The sequence below is a fragment of the Giraffa tippelskirchi genome, chromosome 8 (assembly GCF_054371585.1).
Source record: "Giraffa tippelskirchi isolate mGirTip1 chromosome 8, T2T-mGirTip1v1.2.pri, whole genome shotgun sequence".
Classification (NCBI taxonomy): domain Eukaryota; kingdom Metazoa; phylum Chordata; class Mammalia; order Artiodactyla; family Giraffidae; genus Giraffa; species Giraffa tippelskirchi.
The window spans coordinates 114,896,898-114,919,907 of record NC_137282.1 but is presented as its reverse complement, the minus strand read 5'-3'; the positions used below and the strand labels follow the sequence as shown (position 1 = coordinate 114,919,907).

At 38.3% G+C, this 23,010-nt stretch overlaps 1 protein-coding gene and 1 long non-coding RNA gene across 18 annotated transcripts in view; one reads left to right on the top strand and one right to left on the bottom strand.

Moving 5' to 3' along the window:
* RANBP17 (RAN binding protein 17) overlaps positions 1-23,010 on the top strand; it is a 355,438-nt gene that overhangs the window by 295,777 nt on the left and 36,651 nt on the right. For all 17 annotated transcript variants that reach the window (XM_081520766.1, XM_081520759.1, XM_081520765.1 and 14 more), the window contains 2 exons: positions 7,694-7,908; positions 11,808-11,946. In XM_081520766.1, coding sequence (XP_081376892.1) covers positions 7,694-7,908; positions 11,808-11,946 — 354 coding nt within the window. The remainder of the gene's footprint in view (positions 1-7,693; positions 7,909-11,807; positions 11,947-23,010) is intronic.
* The window catches only part of LOC145517698 (uncharacterized), a 30,214-nt gene continuing 21,848 nt past the window's right edge, over positions 14,645-23,010 (bottom strand). Inside the window, exon 2 of the long non-coding RNA XR_014062272.1 lies at positions 14,645-14,696. This is a non-coding gene — a long non-coding RNA (uncharacterized LOC145517698). The remainder of the gene's footprint in view (positions 14,697-23,010) is intronic.

The following is a 23,010-nucleotide window of genomic DNA, read 5'->3' as shown; positions in this document are numbered from 1 at the left end:
AACAATGGTAACGATAACCCTATATGCAAGACAGAATAAGAGACACAGATGCATAGAACAGTCTTATGGACTCTGAGGGAGAAGGTGAGGGTGGGACGTTCTGAGAGAATAGCATTGAAACATGTATATCATCATATGTGAAACAGAACACCATTCCAGGTTCGATGCATGAGACAAATGCTCAGGGCCGGGGCAATGGGATGACCCAGAGGGATGGGATGGGGAGGGAGGTGGGAGGGGGGTTCAGGATGGGGAACACATGTAAACTCATGGCTGATTCATGTCAATGTATGGCAAAAACCACTACAATATTGTAAAGTAATTAGCCCTCAACTAAAATAAATAAATTTATTTTAAAAAAATGGATAGAACAGCTATAATTATTCACTGTAGCTAAGAATTTACTACATCAGGGTTCTTTGAGCAATATATGTTGCAGGTACAACTTAAGGTGTGACTTAATACTATACTTAAATTGAATTTGTAAAGTGGTATACAAACCACTGCTATTTGCTGTGACCTAGAAAACAGACCAGTGGTTTTCCAACTGGGTTTTTCAGAGCCCTAGAGATCTGTGATAACACCACAGAGACCCTTCAGAGATGAGGAGGAGGGGACCCTACTGCCACTTCAGCCAGAACTGCAGCTATTTATTATTACAGTAGATGTGTTTGCAATAGGGGTCGCTTGCTTAAACATACTTTTTGATAAAAAGAGCTTGGAAATTACTGGTATGTACTACTAGAAGGATTATGACTTATATTTATGTTTAAATGATTATAAAAATTTAGCTGAAGGATATATTGGCCTTGAAATAATTAGAGACTTGATAAAATGTTACCAGGAAATAACAGTTCTGAGAAACAGATCATCCAGGAACCATGGATATAACCTTACATTCTCTCAGAAGCATGGTCAGGGACACAGAGCAACAGAGTAGCAGAGTAATAAGCTCACCAAAAGTTTATGAGGGAGATGGAATGATCAGCACCCTGAGGGTGCCAGGCCTTGAGGAATACATTTCACAGTGAATCCACATGTGTTGAACTTGGCCACTTCTGCACACAAGCAAAAAATGCTAAGCAAGCTGTTAAATAAGTAAGGGTGCTCTCCAAACAAGTGCTTAGAGTTCAATAGATTCCTTCATCCATGCTGCTAATGTTTACCAAGCATTTACTGTATGTTTGATATTACAAGAGTTAGAGAGGAAGAGAAATACACAAAAAAGATTTTTTGATTCTTCTCTTAGTTGAGTCCAACAGTGGATTCAGTCAAGTCCCTAAAGGATTATAACGTACTGTGCTCACTTTCATGCTTAAGAAGCATACAGAGTGCTATGGGAGCCCAGAAGTTTCTAACGCAAACTGAGGAGCCAGACAAGGAAATAAGAGTAGGGCCCAGAAGTTTGAGGAGGGCATTTCAAGCAGGTGATAGCTTTTATAAAATTATATAAATATAAAATATTAAAATAGTCTATTACTAAACTGAAGGATCTCAGAATTGCTGTATGAAGTAGAAAGTGAAAATTCCTGATTATCTCATCACTCAAAATCTTTTAACAGTTTAGTGTGCACTCTTTCATACACTCTTTCTTTTATGTGTACATATACATGTATTTTTCCAGAAGTGCTATTATAGTATACTTGCTAATCTGTAATTTGCTATTTTGTACTTATATCATGGCCATTACTTCATACTAACATATAGATAAATCTACCATATCTCTATTTTCCTTCAGTTTTTCATTTTTTCTGCCTTATCTTTTAAAATAGCTGCAAAGTATTCCATTTTATGGTCATACTATAATTTATTTAACTTCTCCCCTTTTGGTAAACGTAATTTCTGTAAACATGCAGTCTTTCACTATCACGCACTGTTTCAGCAACTGTGCAGCTTCAGCTTCATGAGCTTCACTTATTCAATAACTGTATGTATTGAGAGTAGCGGGTATGGTTCCAGACTCTGGATATATCAGTGAATAAAACTGAAAAAGAAATTATTTAATATGTCAGAAAGTAATAAGTGCTATGGGGGAAAAAAAAGAAGAAGAAAGAAAGCAAAGAAAGTGTTAGAAGTACCAGGGATTGGGAAAGACGTTGCAGTATTAAGTACAGTGATCTAAATAGGCGTCATTTGAAAAAATGACATTTGAGCCAAGACTTGCAGTCAGTGAGGGGGTTAATTATGCAGATATCTCAGGAAAGAGTGTTCTAGGCTGAAGGAACATCACGTTTTAGGGTCCTGAGGCAGAAGTGTATCTGGCCCGTCTGGAGAACAGCAGGATAACGGTAGCTGGAACAGAGTGAACAAGAGAGGCTAATTTCAAAAGCAATGTCAAAAAAAAAAAAAACAAAAGCAATGTCGTGTAATGTCATATCCTGCAGACATTATCAGGGCTTTAAATCCAACTGAGAGAGAAGGACTTGAGAATGTTTTGAGCAGAGGGCTGACATGATTTTGTACTAGCTTTGACCACGGTGATAGCAGTGGAAGTAGTGAAAAGTTGTTGGATTCTGTATATATCTGAAAGTAAAACCAAATTTCTTGATGGATTGGTTATATGTATCAAGGGATTTTGTCATAAACAACTAGAAAGATGAAGTTACCATTAACTGAGAGGGTAAAGGCTGAAACTGGGTATGAGGGGGAATCAAAAGTTCCCTTTTGGCTTTGTTGAGCTTGAAGTGTTGATTGTAGATATTCAAGTGGAAGTGTTGAATACAGAGTCACATATAAAAGTCTGAGGATCAGAAGAGGTCTGGTCTAGAAAAACAGATATGGGAGTCATTAACTCTTAGGTGGTATTTAAAGCTACAAAACAAGAGAGGGTCGCCAGGGTATGAGGTGTGGATTTAAATATAAAAGATTTAGGTTTAACTTTGAAAGTACTCTGTGTTAAGAGGGAAGGGAGAAGAGGAGGAACCAGCGAAGGAGAGAATGGGCAAACACTGAAGTAAGAGAATAATCAGGAGAGAGTGTGTCTAATCAGCTGTGTCAAAAGCTGCCAGTGAATCAAAGAAGGTGAGGACTAAGAGTTGACCATTACATTTAGGGAAAAGGTTATTAGGAACCTTGAAAAGAGCACTTTTAGTGGAGTAGGTGTCAAGAGAATCAGAGGGAAACTGAAGACACAGTTCTTTTAAGAAGATCACGATTCTTTTAAGGAGTTTCATTACAAAGGGAAGTAGTATCAAGCAGGGAAGTAGGGCCAAGAGAAGGTTTTGTTTAAAAAAAGAAAGAAAGATTGCATAGAAGAGAAAGGGGGAAATTGCTGTGCTTTGTTCTTAAGCACATAAAAGGAGATGGGAGCTAGTTCAACATATTGAGAGGCTGGCTTTTATAGAGACTGTGTATAAGTGCAAATGCTAGGAGATAGTGAGATATGGTAGTGAACATTTGTTTTGGAATGTATTCCCAAAAGTGGATTTCCACAGTTTTAATAAATTTAACCAAATTGCCCTCTAGAATGGTTATACTAATTCACATTCCCAACAATTTTCTTAATTTCCCACATGCTTATCAATGCTGCATTGTTTTAATCTTTTTCAACCTGAAAGGGAAATATTATATTCCTTTCCATATCCACAGCTTCGTTTCTGTCTCAAACCACTTACATCCAGGGGGTTCAGCTGGTTTGCAGAGACAGAGTGGGCTGAGTGACCTGAAATAATGTCAGCAAGCTTGCAGTTCTCTTCCCATAACTGTTTTGATGATAAATGAAGACATTCAACCTATAGAACTGTCAGCTAAATATCAAGTTCACTTTAAAATTTTAGAGATTAAAAGGGAAAAATAAAAGGTAAACTAGTGTAATAGATTGCTTTATAAACCAGGAAGTAACATTGTTCATACTGTTAGTTCTTCCTGGTATAAGATACAACTACCGTATTCTTAACCCTTGCACCTTTTTTTAAAACTATTATTGGGACTTCCCTAGTAGTCCAGTGGTTAAGAATCTACCTTCCAACGCAGGGGATGCAGATTTGATCTCTGATTGGGGAACTAAGATCCCATGTGCCCCAGGGCACTAAGCCCATACGCCGCAACCACGAGCCCGCACCACACCTAGAGAGCCCACAAGCTGCAACTAGGGAGCAGCCCGCACGACACAGTGGAGAGCTGGTGTGCGTGTCCCACACGAAGACCCGACGCAGGCAAATGAATAAGCAATGCTTTACAATGTATGCTTTTGAGGGCACAGAGAAATGGTAGATTGAGGGCCAAAGATCCACACTGTGATACCCTTCAGCCAGTTCTCTTTTGAAGGAATAGAAGGAAAGTGGTCAAATATATAGCATTGTCCTTACTTTGAATTATGTATTAGAAGAAAGTGACATTATTCTACACCAGACACACTCAGCTTTACCTCCTCCTCTTTTTCAGGCCATAGCTCCCCATGTCTGAACTTACAGGCTAGTAGACTGGAGAGAGAAAAGAACCCCTAATATTGTGTATGGTTATAGTTTACATAAGCACTGTGCCAGTTACTGGGGTAAGCATTTTACATATGCTGCCTCCTTTACTCCACATAAGAGCCTTGTGAGTTATAAGTACTGTTACTGTAACTGCTCCCAGTTATGACAGATATAGTCAGTGGGAAACAATTAGAGATTTCCCTTTTGATTCTAAACATGGGAACTCTCTAATTTCATTACAGAAAGTGTATCATTTCTTTTTTACAAGGGGCAACTGTTACTGGTTTCAGTGGCTGCCTTCATCACCCAGCAGTCCATCAGGTTAATAAAGATCTCCCTCTCAGGAAGGAAGGAAATGGGACTTTATAGGGGTGGGGTGGAATAGGGAAGCAAAGAGGCTTGTCATACCTATAGAGGAACACTAAAACAAAATCTCAACTTGGTCACTTTTGTTTAGAGCAATGTGAGTCTAACTGCTAGATTTTAAGCTTTTTGAGGGCAGGGACTCCAATTTCAGTAAGGACTGTTGAGTAACATAAATTGAATAATGCTGTTTGGAGTGAATAAATGATGTGGACACGCCTTCTCTTCCATAGTCATTTATAGCCACCATGGAATGCAAAACCACTGGAGCACAATGAAATATAGTTTTCTCTTTCAGAAGTGTTACTCATTCTACTTTTTCAAGGTCATAATGGTATACTAATTACTGTTTTAATTAACACAGATGTGTCTGAAATAGTACGAAAGACATGTATGCCAGATTGCAACTTGAATACGAGATAAAAGTTGTGATTCTAAACAATTAATCCTTCTTGATGATACGTTATCCAGTCTTTTAGAATCAAAAATTTTCTCCCAACACAGTTCTTAGTCTGCCTATTTCATCTTGTGATGAAGAATATAGGATCTTTACTCCAACCATAAGGACCTCAGCATAGGAAGTCCCCAGAAGACTTAGGAAGACCCACTTTTCTCTGTTTGACCCTAGCCTCCTTAACTCAAAATTTGTAAACCACCACCACTACCATCAAATTATCCTAGCTTTTTCCATCACATGCAAGCAGTGCTTTTCTTTCTGGGAAAGGAAAGGGGACAGGGAACGTGTATCTTGATTTAGATTGTTTGGAGGCGAAGGTAGTAAAAGCAGTGGTTGAGAACTGCCCTCTCCTGCACTTCCCTGCTTTTTCAGGCCTTCATGCCTGTGCACATCATCTCTGAAATACTCTTCTCTCCCTTCAAGTCCATCTGAGAAGTTGTGATTAATCATTGAGAAGCAGCCTGTTCTGTGAAGCCTTTCCCACACTGCCGTCCTGCCCAAGCAAAGTCAGTCTCTCCTATTCCCATAAAATCCTGACATATGTCTCTGATAGTGTTTGTCACATTGTATGGAATTATTTGTTTACAAATCTGTTCTCCCCACCAGTAGCTATTAAGTAAATACTATCATATTGAGTTGAAACTTACCATATCTTTCTAAGAGAAGTTAGGATGAGATCATGAGAGAGGGTACAGAATGTGGTATGGAGTAAATTCCAAGATATGCTTCAGCCAACACAATGGTGTTGTCATTCAGATGTATAAATTATAAGCAAAGCCACTGGGCTTCTAAGGATTCACAGAAAGAAAGAAAAAAAAATGTGTATGAAACTGTTTCAGAAAGGCAGATAAAGGGCAGGAAACCTTCACCTTGGCCTCGTCCTGTTTCTTGCTCTGCTAGAATTATTGGTCCTTCTTAACCCCTTAGTAAGCATATGGTTTTCATAACATTCATATCAGTCAAGATTCAAACAGGGAAAAGCAAACACTGTGACACTGATGGAATAGGGAGTTTATTTTAGGAATTAGATGTTGTACTATCTTGGGCAAAGATGGCAAAATGGATCTCCAAGGTGGGAGCTGGAAGTTCAGGAGAAAACTCACTAATCAGCCCTCCTGAAATAATGGCATGGTGGACAAGTTGGAGCTGGCAAGGATATCTGAAAGCTGGAGCCCCAGCTGCTAGGGTGAGACCATGAGAGACTGTGGCGTGAGGGGGCTGGTGCCGCGATGTGCACGCAGCGGAAGGCTGTCGCCTCTGTGTAGCCGCTGCTCTGCCCGTTTGCTGCCAAGCCCTTGCGGCTAGGCGTGGGGTCATTGGTCAACAGGGCTTGCAGTTCTTCACACCGAGCAGGAAGAAGCAAGGACAAACTAAAACCCAAAGGTATTTCTACATCTTTTTCTCACAGCCTCTAATCACAACAACCTTCAGAAAGTCATACTGCTACTTCACTTTCATCTTCCACATCTCGTATAGATTTCTCTTTTGCTCAATTCTAGCCCACAACTGTACAGGGAAATGAGTTCTGGGAAACTTAATTCTTATTTAGCCCAATAGACACAGTACAGAACCACAACAGTATGCCTCTAAATTTTGTAAATTGAATTTAGTTTCAATTTTAGAAGTGTTACTCACTTGAACAGGAAAAAGCAGAGCTAAGAAACATATATGACTTTATAATTTTTTACAAAGCATTTTTGGATATTGTCTAGTAATATGCCTTACTAGCACACATTTCAGAAAGAGAAATTGTTGATTGTAAATGCTAACTAGAAAAACTGTAAGGTGATTATATAAACATTACTTTGTTTTTGATGGTCAAACATAGAATTTAAGTACAATTTTTAAATGATCATCTCTTTAGGTCTTCTGAAAAAGGATCTAAGGACAAAGGGAAGTAACATTTATTGTGTACTATGCCAAGAATTTATGTGTCTTATTTCATTTACTTCATGTACCAAACCCGTGATCCTCCTAAAAGTGAAGTAGCTCAATATCAAGTTCATGTGAAAAAGTTGAAAATTCATCCCACAATTTAGAGTAACTTATATATCTGTCTAAGTTATCTTTTCTTGACTTAGTTGATTATTTACTCCTACTTTTTTTTCACTTCTTATTGAAGAAGAGATAATGTAAATATTAAAGAACATAAACTAATCTTTAGTACAACTAAATGAATTTTCATGTATCTACATATATTCATGTAATCACCATCCAGACAAAAATATCAAACTTCTCCAGTACCTTTGATTGATTTTCACTGGGCCATTTGTACTTCCCATATAAACTGCCTTATGTATTTATATTTTTCATTATATGGACGGTGTGAATCTTGGAACAACGGTAGGGGAAAATGAACAATAGCGATAAAGTGAAAATGTTGAATAATGTGCCTCATAACTGCTTTGAATTACATCTACTTATGTCACTTTCTCATTCTGCTTTCACCCTGAAACAGGTAATCAGATCCTGTCCCTTGGGAGCCTCTCAAAAGATCAGATTTATCCAATGAAACTCAAGGGCATCTCCATCTGCTATTCAGCTCTCAAATCTGCCTTGTGTGGAAATTATGTCAGCTTTGGCGTCTTCAAGTTGTATGGGGACAACCACTTTGACAATGTACTCCAAGCCTTTGTCAAAATGCTGCTGTCAGTGTCCCACAGTGACTTGCTAGTAAGCAATCCTGTATCATGGGAGTCTTTGTATGAAATGTGAAGTAACACTGCCACAGGCTTAGAATTGTTACAGTGAAGCCAAGAAGTTAGAACAGCACTGGATCTTTTTGTGTTTTAGGACAGCGTTTGATTTAGTGTACAGAATTAGAACAACTATAGTGGCTGTCTTTATATAATTAAATGTGCAGTTTTGAAAACTGCATCTTCTGACAAATTGGTCATCTAGAGTGATCCAAGTTCTGTGTCTAGAGAAAGTGTAATTAGCAATTACAACTAACTGTTTACAACTGGGCTCACAATTCAGAAAGGGTCTGTGTTTCCTGGGGCAGAAATTCAGGATGACTGTAGGCTCTTCTCCTTCCTTCACTTCTACTCTGTCTACTCCCATGCTGTTTGGCTTTCCTTTCCCTTAACATTCTGATATGGTGGACAGAGCGCTAAACTAGAAGTTGATCAACCTGGTATATAGTCTCAACTCTGCCACTCACTGGTCATTTACCTTGACTAAATCACCTTCTCTATTTCTCTAGGCTTCAATTTCCTCACCTCTAACATGAGTAAATTAACAAAGTGATCTCTAGGTCCCTTTTCTACCCTACTGTCTAGTTTTAGTGATTTATGTAAGTAGTTTTCAAACTTTGAAGCCCAGCAGAATCACCTGGGGTGCTTGCTGGAATTCAAATTTCCAGGCTTCTCCACTGAGCTGTGTTGTTATCAGACTTTTTTTTTTTAAATATCTCTGCCTGATTACACAAAAGCTAATATATGCCCAATGTGGTTGCAGTAATTACTTCAGTAACACAGCCAGATTCATGCTCAGGCTTTCCCACCTGCCCAAGACTACAAGTAAGATCCGGGGGCCTGCGTTAGTCAGCCTGTATGAAAAATGCTTCCTGACATTCTAATGGACTAGCGCTGCCCTCTTCCACCTTTCTAAGCTAGTCTTCATAAAACCACATCTTGGGAATTCCCTAGCAGTCTGGTGGTTAAGACTCTGCAGTTTCACTGCCAGGGACCCAGGTTCAGTCCCTGGTCAGGGAACTAAGATCCCGCAAGCAACACGGCACGGCCCAAAAAACCCAAAAACCAAACAACAAAAAAACGCATCTCAAGCCAAAGGTGTCCAACCTCTCTGCAGGAGAATGGAATGCTCATTGAAGGCTGCCTGTGTGACAGAAATTATGAAGAAGAGACGAGTCAGATCAGCCATGTGCCACAGCCTCCTCATTGAAGGGGCTCTTCATTTAGCAGTTGAGGCCCACCAAAAAAAATGTTTGAAAACCTGATATGGCTCCAGGAGTTTCTCTGATCTTTTTTCTAGTAGACAAGCAAATCTTTAACTCAGTAATCTCAAAATTGAGGATGCATAGGACTCCCTTAGAATATACTTTTTAAATGCCCTTTTCAGGACCTTGTTCCAGAGGTTTTCATTTTGTTGAGTCTGAACTGGGGATCAGAAAACTGCGTTTTTAACAAGCACCCCCATGTGATTTTTATGGAGGTAGTTTTAATCTCACTTTAATAAATATTGCTATGGTTTATTTCTCTTATGAGTGTTGTGCTTCTTTGATACTGGTTTGAGTTTCATTTGAGGTTTTCCAGGTGTATTTCTCATGCACTTATCTTTTGCCTGTTGTGTATGGTAAATATTAAGCCATTTACCCAGTTATGATTTAGTTAGATGGGTTGACGTTGTGTGAATACAGCAGATGATGATACCAAATCCTATTATAACAGCAGATTTCTTTGTGTTAAAAAAAAAAGGTTCCCTAGCCCCTGTTAAGCACTGTTCTGTGTTATATTATTGCAGTCTAGAAAAATGATTCAGTCTTCTAAATTCCATACTAATATAACAGTGTTGCTTACGCTTAACTGTTAACCATATAAGGCAAATTGAAATCACATACTATGCTATACTATAGCTTCAAATTAGGACTTCTAGAGATCAACATATTTTTATTAGAATTCCTTTAAATGCTGAATTGAAAATCATTACATCATTTGTTCCATATGTTAGGTTGGTGCAAAAGAAATTGCAGTTTTGCACTGTTGAACTTTGCCATTTGGTATTGAATACATTCTTAAATAAATGTGGTTATGTTATACATCATTTTAATACACATTTATCACTTTATATTTTTTTGCTAATGACTTATTACTTGCTATTTATTTTATATTTATTTTAGACTAGGGAAATGATATTAAAAAGCAAATTTGAGTAATTTTCTTATTTGAGTTCTAAATGGGTTGTAAAGTAGCAGAGACAGCTCGTAATATCAACAACACATTTGGCCCAGAAACTGCTAATGAATATTGCAGTCAGGCTTCCCTGGTTGCTCACACAGTAAAGAATCCATTTGCAGTGTGGTTCAATCCCTGGGTTAGGAAGATCCCCTGGAGAAGGGCATGGCAACTCACTCCAGTATTCTGGCCTGGAGAATCCCCATGGACAGAGGAGCTTGACGGGTTACAGTCCATGGAGTTGCACAGAGTCAGACACAACTGAGTGACTAAGCACAGCATACAATACAATGCAGTAGTGGTTCTAGAAGTTTTGCAAAGGAGACGATGAGAGCCTTGAAAATGGGCACAGTAGCCGGCCATTGGAAGTTGACAATGACCAATTGAGAGCCGTCATTGAAACTGATCCTCTTAAAACTGCACAAGAAGTTGCTGAAGAACTCATCATCGACCATTCTAGTCATTCAGCATTTGAAGCAAATTGGAAAGGTGAAAAAGGTTGATAAATACGTGCTTCATAAGCTGACTGAAAATTTAAAAAGTTGTCGTTTTGAAGTGGCGTCTTCTCTTATTCTCTGCAACAACAATGAGCCATTTCTCAATCAAATTGTGACTTGTGATGACAAGTGGATTTTATACAACAACTGGAGATGGCCAGCTCAGTGGTTGGACCAAGAAGAAGTTCTAAAGCACTTCCCAAAGCCAAACTTGCACCAAAAAAAAGGTCATGGTCACTGTTTGATGGTCCACTGCCGGTCTGATCTACTCCAGCTTTCTGAACCCCGATGAAACCATTACATCTGAGAAGTATGCTCAGCAAATTGAAGACATGCACCGAAAACTGCAGTGCCTGCAGCTGGCATTGGTCAACAGAAAGGGCCCAGTTCTTTTCTACAACAGCGCCCGACTGTACATCGCACGACCGATGCTTCAAAAATTGAATGAATTGAATGAATGAAGTTTTGCCTCATCTGCCATATTCACCTGACCTCTTGCCAACCGACTACCACTTCTTCAAGCATATCAACTTTTTGCAGGGAAAATGCTTCCATAACCAGCAGGAGGCAGAAAATGCTTTTCATGAGTTCATTGAATCCCAAAGCGTGGATTTTTATGCTACAGGAATAAACAAACTTATTTCTCATTGGCAAAAATGTGTTGATTGTAATGGTTCCTCTTTTGATTTAAAAAGATGGCATTTGAGCCTAGTTAAAATGATTTATACCCAGGCTTCCTGGCTAGCTCAAATGGTAAAGAATGTACCAGCAATGCGAGAGACCTGGGTTTGATCCCTGGGTCGGGAAGATCCCCTGGAGAAGGGCATGGCAACCCACTCCAGTGTTCTTGCTTGGAGAATTCCATGGACAGAGGAGCCTGGTGGGCTACAGCCCATGGGGTCGCAAAGAATCAGACACAATTGGACGACTAACACTTTCACACTTTCCTTTTCATAATTATTTAAAATTCAGAGTCTGAAACTGCAATTATGTTTGCACCAACCTAATTATTTTATATATCTTTGTTTATATGTTTGTTTATTTATATATTTATGTGTAAATAAGGTCACGATTTCCAGTCTTATAAATGGCAATTTTCACTGAACTGTAGCGTGTCTTTTGCTTCCCTGTGGCTTGACATTTAGTATTTCTGTTATAGCAATATCGGAAACTGAGCCAGTCGTATTATCCACTCTTGGAATGTCTCACCCAGGACCACATGAGCTTCATCACCAACTTAGATCCTCCTGTACTCCTGTATGTCCTCACATCTGTCTCAGAGGGACTCACTGCTCTTGGTGAGTATCGGGGAGAACACTGTATTTAGAGGAAGAACTTGGTTGTGGTCTCTTAGAGGAGGTGCTTTTGAGATGATCATCCTACAAAAGGGGAAAGATTGTTTAACCAATCTGAAAGATTGTAACTATTACTTAAAAGACAGAAAATGCTCTTTTTCATATTTTGACGTAGGGTTTATTTTTAATCAGCTTTTTTAAAGTACAATTTACACACTGTAAGAATTATTGATTTTAAGTGAACAGTTCAATGCTTCTTGACAAATATATATACATAGTCATGAACCACCACAGCCAAGATAACAGAACATTTTCATCACCACAAAAGCTCCCTCATGACCCCTTCTAATCAATCCCTCCCCCTAGTTCCAGCCCCAAGGAACTACTGTCTACTTTCTCTCACTGTAGTTTGCGTTTTCCAGAATTTCATATAAGTGGAATCATGTAACATATAGTCCTTTGTGTCTGGCTTCTTCCGTTTAGCATAATGCCTTTTTTTGCGAATCAGTTTTTATCTTTCTATTGCTCAGTATTATTCCATTATATGGATTACCACATTTGTTAATTTGTTAATATATTTTCATTAACTGGTAACTTTGGGTAGTTTCCATTATTTGGTTGTTTTGAATAATGCTACTATGAACATTCATGCACAAGTCATTCTGTGGACAAATAATCTGCCAAACTATTCCAAAGTGACTGTACCATTTTGCTCCCTGCAGCAATGTATAAGGGCTCCAGTTGCCCTCTATCTTCCCTAACACTTGCTATTTTCAGTCTTTTGCGGGTAGGAGGCAGAGGCTGCTTTGGATCTTAGATGTGGCATGCAGGAGCTATCATCTTTGTGTCATGCAAGATCTTTCATTGTAGTTTCCCTGCGCAGTCTCAAGTAGTTGAGGCACTCGGGCTTAGTTGCTCCATGGCATGTAGGAGCTTAGTTCCCCAACCAGCGATTGAACCCACGTTCCCTGCATTGCAAGGCCGATTCTTAACCACTGGACTGCCAAGGAAGTCCTGATTATCAGTCTTTTTAATCTCAATCATCTTAATGGGCATGAGGTGGAATCTCCTTGTGTTTTTAATTTGCATTTCTCTAATGAATGTTGATTTGAGCATCTTTTCATGCTTACTTGCCTTTTATGTATCTTCTTGGTGAAGTAGTTGTTCCAATCTTCTACCCAGTTTTTCTGAGTTATTTTATCTTGAAAGTGTTTGTTATATATTGTAGGTACAAATATTTTATCAAATACATGTTTTGCAAATATTTTTTCAATTTTGTCGTGTCTTTTTTATTTTCTTAACAGTATCTTCTGAAGAGTAAAAGTTTTCAATTTTGAGGAAGTCCAATTATTTTTTTCTCTTAGAGATCATGTCTTTTGTGTCCTATCCTAAGAAATCTTTGCTTATTAACCTGAGGCCATAAAGGTCTTTTTCTGTGCTTCTAAAAGTTTTGTAGTTTTAGCTCTTATGTTTAGGTCTATGGTCCATTCAATTTATTTTTTGTACATAGTATTATAAGAGGCTTCCCTGGTGGCTCAGCTGGTAAAGAGTCCACCCGAAATGCAGGAGACCTGGGTTCAATCCCTGGGTTGGGAAGATTCTCTGGAGAAGGGAAAGGCTACCCATTCCAGTATTCTGGCCTGGAGAATTCCATGGATTGTATTAGTCCTTGGGGTCACAAAGAATTGGACACGACTGAACAACTTTCACTCCTATTATGAGATAAAAGCTAGAATTCTTTTTTTAACATGGATATTCAATTGTTCTAGCACATTGTTGAAGAACATTTCTGTACTATCCTAATTTTATAGTAAGTCTTAAAATCAGATAGTATAGCCTTCTAATTTTGTTTTTTTCATTATAAATTGTCTTGACTATTCTGACCTTTGCCTTTTTTTATATATATAAATGTTAGAGTCAACGTGTCAATTTCTCTTGTTAGATTAAAAAATGAGCAGGAGAATTTTTATTGGGTTACATTGAATCTGTAGCCCAATTTGGGGAGAACTGACATCTTAGCAATATTGAGTGTTCAGTTCCTGAAAATGGCATATCTTTCCATTTATTTGGATCTTCTTTACCTTTTCTCAACAGCATTTTTGAAGTTTTGAATATATAAGTCTTATCCAACTAAGTATTTTATGTTTTTATGCTCTTGTAAATGGTATTGATTTCAATGTCTGTTGTTTTTGCTACCATGTAGAATTGCAATTGATTTCTTTGTGTGTTGACCATATACTCTGAAACCTTGCTAAACTGACTTATTAATTCTGGTAGCTTTTCACAGATTTCTTTATGATAGGTGTGTCTTTCTACATAGATGTGTCTGCAAATAAAGATAGTTTTACCTCTTTTTGAATCTGTATGGCTTTTTTTCCTTACCTTATTACACTGGCTAGAGCCTATAGTAAAATGTTGAATGGAAGTGACGGTAGCAAACATTCTTCCCTTGTCTCCAGTGTTATGGAGAAAGATATATTCTTTCACCATTCAATATAAGATTAGCTAGCTCTAGGTTCGATTCTTGGGACAGGAAGATCCACTAGAGAAGGGATAGGCTACCCACTCCAGTATTCTGGGGCTTTCCTTGTGGCTCAGCTGGTAAAGAATTCGCCTGCAGTGTGAGAGACCTGGGTTCAATTCCTGAGTTGGGAAGATCCCCTGGAGAAGGGAATGGCTACCCAGTCCAGCATTCTGGCCTGGAGAATTCCATGGACTAGACAGTCCATGGGGTCGCAAAGAGTTGGACACGACTGAGCAACCTTCACTTCATTCACTAGGTTTTTTTGTAGATCTTCTGTATCTTGTTAAGAAAATTTCTTTTGTAGTTTTCTGAGAGTATTATCATGAATGGGTGTTGAATTTTATCACATTCTTTTCCTGCATATACTAAGATAATCTTATGGTTTTTTGTTGTTTGTCTGTTAATACATTGCATGGTATTAATCATCATATTGATGGATATTTGAATGTTAAAGCAACTTTGCATTCCACACTTGGTCACAACGTATTGTCCTGCTTATAAATTAATAGATTAAATTTTCTAAAATTTAGATACATATTTTTATATCTATGTTCATGACAGCTATGATGGATTCTTCTGTAATTCTTCTTTAATAGTTTTCTGTTCTCGTATCTTTGCGTTGTTTTAGTGTTGGTATAGGGCTGTCAGAAATGAGTTGAGAAAAGTTCCCTCCTCTCATTTTCTTAAAGAGTTTGTGTAGAATTGTTATCAGTTCTTCCTTAAATGTTTAATAGAATGCCCTAGTGAAACCACTAGGCCTAGATTTTTCTTTGTTAGAAAGTTTTTAACTATAAATTAAATTTCTGTAATGGATATAGGACTATTTCAGTCTCCTATTATATCTTGAGTAGTATTTGATAGCTGTATCTTTAAAGGAAATTATTCATTTCTTTTTTTTTTTTTTTGCAGAAGAACATTTTTATTCACAATAAAAATTTGCATGTTTCCATCCTCTCTTATTACTATGAAATATGTTCATCTTTAAGTTTGTAACTAAAAAGAACAGACAGTGAAGGCAAACATAAAAAAATAGGTCACTCAAGTGACTGAGTATCCTCTCAAAATTCTAGCAAGATATTCATTCCTGCATTGTTTTACCAGATACACCTCTGAATAAAATACAAAAGACAATTAAACACTTTCTTATTGATTCAAAAATATTTTATGCTATTTATGTCATTTAAATTATCTCTACTTTCTATCAATCATTGATAGTTTTGTAAGAATATTATTTCAGATGTCATTTTTATTAGTGACTAGTAGTATAACAATTAAATTTTTACTGTATTATATATTATGTTTTATATTTATCTAAATTGCTTCTATACTTATTTATACTTAGAAAGCTATCAATATTGTATAAATTAAATCACATTATGAATTTATTAATAAAAAAGCTTCACCTTATAATCAAAAATGAAATTTTTTGCATATGCTTCCTGAAATTTCATTTAAAGTTTATCTGACATTATTGACATAAAATTGTTCATGTTATTGACATAAAATTGTTCATGTTATCCTCTTGTTATGTCTTCCGTGGTGGCTCAGTGATAAAGAATCCGCCTGCAGTGCAGGACAGAGAAGGCAATGGCAACCCACTCCAGTACTCTTGCCTAGAAAATCCCACGGACAGAGGAGCCTGGTAGGCTGCAGTCCATGGGGTCGCAAAGTGTTGGACACGACTGAGCGACTTCACTTTCAGTTTTCACTTTCATGCATTGGAGAAGGAAATGGCAACCCCCTCCAGTGTTCTTGCCTGGAGAATCCCGGGGACAGGGGAGCCTGGTGGGCTGCCGTCTATGGGGTTGCACAGAGTTGGACATGACTGAAGCAACTTAGCAGCAGCAGCAGCAATGCAGGAGACACAGGTTCGATCCCTGGATGGGAAAGAGCCGCTAGAGAAGGAAATGGCAACCCAACCCAGTAGGCTTGCCTGGGAAATGCCATGGACAGAGGAGTCTGTCAGGCTCCAGTCCTTGGGCTTGCAAGAGTAGGGCATGACTTAGCAACTAAACTACCACCACCACCCTCTTGTTACACAGTTGATTTCTCTAGGATCTCTAGTAATGTTCCCTCTTTAATCCCTGACATTGGCAATTTGTGTGTTTTTTTTCTTGGGAACACTTGCTCTAGGTTTATCAATTTTATACAACCAACTTTCATTTTTCACTGATTTCTCTATTGTTCTATTTTTTATTTCATTGACTTCATGTATGATCTTCATAATTTCCTTCCTTCAGTTTATTTGCTTTTCCTTTTCTGATTTTTTTCAAGTAGAAGCTTACATTGCTGATCTTAGACCTTGTTTCTTTTCTCATATACACATGTAGTGCTTTAAGTACTGCTGTGGCTATAACTCATAAAATTTTTATATATTTGGGGACTTTTTCTTTTCAGTTAAAAGTATTTTCTAATTACCCTAGTGATTTCTTCTTTCACCTATGAGGTATTACTTAGAAGCACATTGTTTAATTTCTGATAGTTCTGTTATTAATTCTAGTTTAATTTTATTTTAGTCATAGAATATACTCAGTTGTTGTTATTGAATGTTTTTTATGGTCCACAGTACAGTGAATGTTTCATGGGCACTTGAAATGGATGTGTGTATTCCATTGTTGTTGGGAAGAATGTTCTCTAAGCATCAGATCTAATTGCTTGATAATGTTCACATTTTCTGTATTTTTACTGGTTATTTTTTTGTCTGTTTGTCTGTTTTCTACTTGTCCTTTGAATTACCAAAAGATAAGTGCTAAAGCCTCTAACCATAATTATGAATTTGTCCATTTCTCCTTTTAGTGCTATCGGTTTTTATATAAAGTATTTTGAAGCTCTGTTACCAAGTGTGTGTGTATATATTTAGGATTGTTATGTCCCCTTGATTAATTTACCCCTTTATCCTTAAATGACACAGCTTATTTCTGGCAATATTCTCTCCTCAGAAATCTACTTTGTCTGGTATTGCTAGCCTCTCCAGCATTCTCTTGATTGGGGTTAGCCTCTTTTTCCATCATTTCACTTTAATCTTTGTGTGTCTCTGTTTAAAGTTGGTTTCTTAATGACATCAGGCATTTTCTGTTGCTGTCGTAACAAAGTTTTACAAACTTGATGACTTAAAACAACGTAAATTTACTGTCCTGTAGTTCTTTACTTCATAAGTCTGCCGTGGGTCTCACCAGACTAAAATCAAAGTGTCAGCAGAGCTGTTTCCTTTCTAGGAGCAAATCTGTTTCCTTGCCTTCTTCAGCCCCTGGAGATCACCTGCGTGCCTTGACTCATGGCTCCTGTCCTCCGTCTTCAAAGCCAGCAACACTGACGACCTGAGCGTTCTCCCACAGATGCATCTCCAATTGATTCTGAGGTCTTCTGCCTCTCTCTCTCACTTTCAACAACCCATGGAATTACCTTGGGCCTACCCATATAATCAGGGATAATCTCCCTATTTTTACTTCAACCCATTAGCAACCTTAACCCATCTGCAACTTTATTCTCTGCTATGTAACCTAACACATTCACAAGTTCCAGGGATTAGGATATGGACATATTTGCCTAACATATAGCTTATAGTTAGGTCATATTTTTATATAAAATCTGACTATCTCTGCCTTCTATTAATAAAGTGTTTCAGCCATTAACATTTAATATAACTACCAGTATATTTGAGTTTAAATCTACAATATTGCTATTTGTTTTTTCTTGCTTTTGTCTCTTTTTCCTCCTTCTTTTAGTTTGGATTAATTAAATGTTTTTTATGACTCCATTCTATATCCCCTATGAGCTTATTAGCCATACTTCTTAATTTTTAGTGGTACTCTAAGGTTTATCATCTACACCATCAAATGATGTAATCACAGTTTGCATTCAAATAATTACAGTCTACCTCTCTCTCTCTGTCTCTATTCCTTCTGGAACTCCAGTTACACGTGTTATGTGTCTCTGTTACATTGTTTAAAGACTGAAGAGAACTCCATTACAGATCTTCAGAGTTCTCTTCTCAAATAGTTCCCACTCTCTGATACTCAGTCCCAGAAGTTCCAGCTGCCTCAGCCTCCCCAGATTCAACTCACTGAGACCGCTTGGCTTTGTTTGGGTTCCCCTTTCCTGGTCAGTAGCCTGGAAACTGCTTTGGGCAATAAGCTTGAGCAGTTGTGTAGGTATTACTTCATTTGTTTCCCTCCTTCTCTGGTTTAATAGTCCTATACTGCTTCTTGTGCAGTAATTGAAAAATGTTGTTTCATATATTTTGTCCTGTTTTCTAGTTGTTTATGGCAGAAGGAAAAAATTCTCATAGCAGTTAATCCTTCATGGACAGAAACTGAAGTCTTGTCTTTTTTTATTACAGTTTGTCTTAACATTCTTTTATCTCATATCATAGCAGTACTTCAAGGTTTTGAATTAGTTGCAGATGGCTATGTTGTACTCACAGACTGTGATCTTAAGCCTGGAATCTGCATTTTAAGAAGTCTCTCAAAGGAATCTTGACAAAGTGGCATAATGAAGGAAATACTGAACTTGAATTTAAGTCCCAGTGCTGCCACTTATGAATGTATGACCATAGACACGGACTCTGTACGTGATACAGTCATAAGTATTTTCACATGTGTTCTTCATTCATTTCATTCTCAGAAGCACTCTGCATACTAAAACTAGATCAAATATGTTAATAGTATTGTTTGTCCTTATTTCCTACTTGATTGTAAGCTTCCTCCTTGACTGTATCGATCACTACTCTTTTCCCAGTTCCTAACATACAGTAAGTGCTCAATAAGTATATATTGAATGAATTAATTAGGTAATATTATTTTCACTATACAGATGAGTAAGCTCCTGCCGAGAGAGGTAAAACAACTTGCCTAAGGTCATACAACTAATAACTGGCTACTCTAGGAGTCTTTATAACTCTACAACCCATTCTTGTTCACCCTGCTGGATCCACCTGATAAAGGTCACAGTTTGGCAGGTGAATTGTGCCCTCTGTCTTCAAGAAAGGCAATTAGACTGTTGAAAGTAATTACTTGGGTTTCTTCTTTCCCAACAGTGAAAATTTTTCAAAGAGGCATTTATAGGTATTATTTGGGTTATAAGCAAACTTCAGTTCCACTGTAACCTCAGTGAGAAAAATGAGAGGGTGGTACAAAATAGTTGAACCAGTGATAGAATAGTGACTTGCCTAATATGCTTAACATGATATTAAGTTTTTTTCTTAATCATTCACTAGCATTCTTAGTTTCAGGCCAGCTATAATGTAGGAAGAGAGAAAGATAAATGACAAAAGTGATTATATTTTTCCTGTTTTAAATTGCCCATCCACCACCACTATTCAGTTCAGTTCAGTTCAGTTGCTCAGTCGTGTCCAACTTTTTGCAACCCCCAAGAGTGCAGCCCGCCAGGCTTCCATGTCTATCACCAACTCCTGGAGCTTACTCAAACTCATGTCCGTTGAGTCGGTGATGCCATCCAACCATCTCCTCCTCTGTCGTCCCCTTCTCCTCCTGCCTTCAATCTTCCCCAACATCAGGGTCTTTTCCAACGAGTCAGTTCTTCGTATCAGATGACCACAGTATTGGAGCTTCAGTTTGAGCATCAGTCCTTCCAATGAATATTCAGAACTGATTTCTTTTAGGATTGACTAGTTGGATCTCTCTGCTGTCCAAGGGACCCTCAAGAGTCTTCTCCAACACCACAGTTCAAAAGCATCAATTCTTCAGCACTCAGCTTTCTTTATAGTCCAACTCGCACATCCATACATGACTATTGGAAAAACCATAGCTTTGACTAGATGGACCTTTGTTGGCAAAGTAATGTCTCTGCTTTTTAATATGCTGTCTAGGTTGGTCATAACTTTTCTCCCAAGGAGCAAGCGTCTTTTAATTTCATGGCAGCAGTCACCATCTGCAGTGATTTTGGAGCCCAAGAAAAGAAAGTCTCACTGTTTCCATTGTTTCCCCATCTATTTGCCTTGAAGTGATGGGACTGGATGCAATGATCTTAGTTTTTTTAATGTTGAGTTTTAAGCCAACTTTTTCATTCTCCTCTTTCATTTTCATCAAAAGGCTCTTTAGTTCCTCTTCACTTTCTGCCATAAGGGTGATATCATCTCCATATCTGAGGTTATTGATATTTCTCCCAGCAATCTTGATTCCAGCTTGTGCTTCATCCAGCCCAGTATTTTACATGATGTACTCTGCATATAAGTTAAATAAACAGGGTGTCAATATACAGCCTTGACGTACTCTTTTCCCAATTTGGAACCAGTCTGTTGTTTCCATGTCCAATTCTAACTGTTGCTTCCTGACCTGCATACAGGTTTCTCAGGAGGCAGGTCAGGTGCTCTGGTATTCCTGTCTCTTGAATTTTCCACAGTTTATTGTGATCCACACAGTCAAAGGCTTTGGTATAGTCAATAAAGCAGAAATAGATGTTTTTCTGGAACTCTTTTGCTTTTTCTGTGATCCAGAGGATGTTGGCAATTTGATCCCTGGTTCCTCTGCCTTTTCTAAATCCAGCTTGAACATCTGAAATTTCTCGGTTCACGTATTGTTGAAGCCTCACTTGGAGAATTTTCAGCATCACTTTGCAATCATGTAACTTGAGTGTAATTGTGTGGTAGTTTGAACATTCTTTGACATTGCATTTCTTTGGGATTGGAATGAAAACTGACCTTTTCCAGTCCTGTGGCCACTACTGAGTTTTCCAAATTTGCTGGCATATTGAGTGCAGCACTTTAACAACATCATTAGAATTTGAAATAGCTCAACTAGAATTCCATCCTGTCCACTAACTTTGTTCGTAGTGGTGCTTCCTAAGGCCCGCTTGACTTCACATTCCAGGATGTCTGGCTCTAGGTGAGTGATCACACCATTGTGGTTATCTGGGTGATGAAGATCGTTTTTGTACAGTTCTTCTGTGTATTCTTGCCACTTCTTCTTAATGTTCTGCTTCTGTTAGGTCCATACCATTTCTGTCCTTTATTGAGCCCATCTTTGCATGAATTGTTCCCTTGGTATCTCTGATTTTCTTGAAGAGATCTCTAGGCTTTCCCATTCCATTGTTTTCCTCTGTTTCTTTGCATTAATCACTTAGGAAGGCTTTCTTATCTCTCCTTGCTGTTCTTTGGAACTCTGCATTCAAATGGGTATATCTCTCCTTTTCTCCTTTGCCTTTCACTTCTCTTCTTTTCTCAGCTATTTGTAAGGCCTCCTCAGACAACCATTTTGCCTTTTTGCATTTCTTTTTCTTGGAGATGGTCTTGATCACCACGTCCTGTACAGTGTCACAAACCTCCATCCATAGTTCTTCAGGCACTCTGTCTATCAGATCTAATCCCTTGAATCTATCTGTCACTTCCAGTGTATAATCGTAAGGGATTTGATTTAAGTCATACCTGAATGGTCTAGTGGTTTTCCCTACTTTCTTCAATTTAAGTCTGAATTTTGCAATAAGGAGTTCATGATCTCAGCCACCATCAGCTCCCAGTCTTGTTTTTCCTGACCGTATAGAGTTTCTCCATCTTCGGCTGCAAAGAATATAATTAATCTGATTTCGGTGTTGACCTTCTGGTGATGTCCTTGTGTAGAGTTGTCTCTTGTGTTGTTGGAAGAGGGTGTTTGCTATGACCAGGGCGTTCTCTTGGCAAAACTCTGTTAGCTTTTGCCCTGCTTCTTTCTGTACTCCAAGGCCAAACTTGCCTGTTACTCCAGGTATCTCCTGACTTCCTACTTTTGCATTCCAGTCCCCGATGATGAAAAGGACATCTTTTTTTGGTGTTAGTTCTAGAAGGCCTTGTAAGCCTTCATAGAACCATTCAATTTCAGCTTCTTTGGCATTAGTGCTTGGGGCATAGGCTTGGATTACTGTGATACTGAATGCTTTGCCTTGGGAATGAACAGAGATCATTCTGTCATTTTTGAGATTGCATCCAAGTACTGCATTTCTGACTCTTTTATTGACTGAGGGCTACTCCATTTCTTCTAAGGGATTGTTGCCCACCGTAATAGATGTAATGGTCATCTGAATTAAATTCGCCCATTCCAGTCCATTTTAGTTCACTGATTCCTAGAATGTCAACGTTCACTATTGCCACTCCTGTTTGACCACTTCCAATTTATCTTGATTCATGGACCTAACACTCCAGGTTCCTATGCCATATTGCTCTTTACAGCATCGGACTTTACTTCCATCACCAGTCACATGCACAACTGGGTGTTGTTTTTTCTTTGGCTCCGTCTCTTCATTCTTTCTGGAGTTATTTCTCTACTCTTCTCCAGTAGCATATTTGGGCACCTATCAACCTGGGGAGTTCATCTTTCAGTGTCTTGTCTTTTTGCCTTTTCATACTTTTCATGAGGTTCTCAAGGCAAGAATACTGAAGTGGTTTGCCATTCCCTTCTCCAGTGGACCACATTTTGTCAGAACTCTCCACCATGACCCATCCGTCTTGGGTGGCCCTACACGGCATGGCTCATGGTTTCATTGAGTTAGACAAGGATGTGGTCCATGTGATCAGTTTGGTTAGTTTTCTGTGATTGTGGTGTTCATTCTGTCTG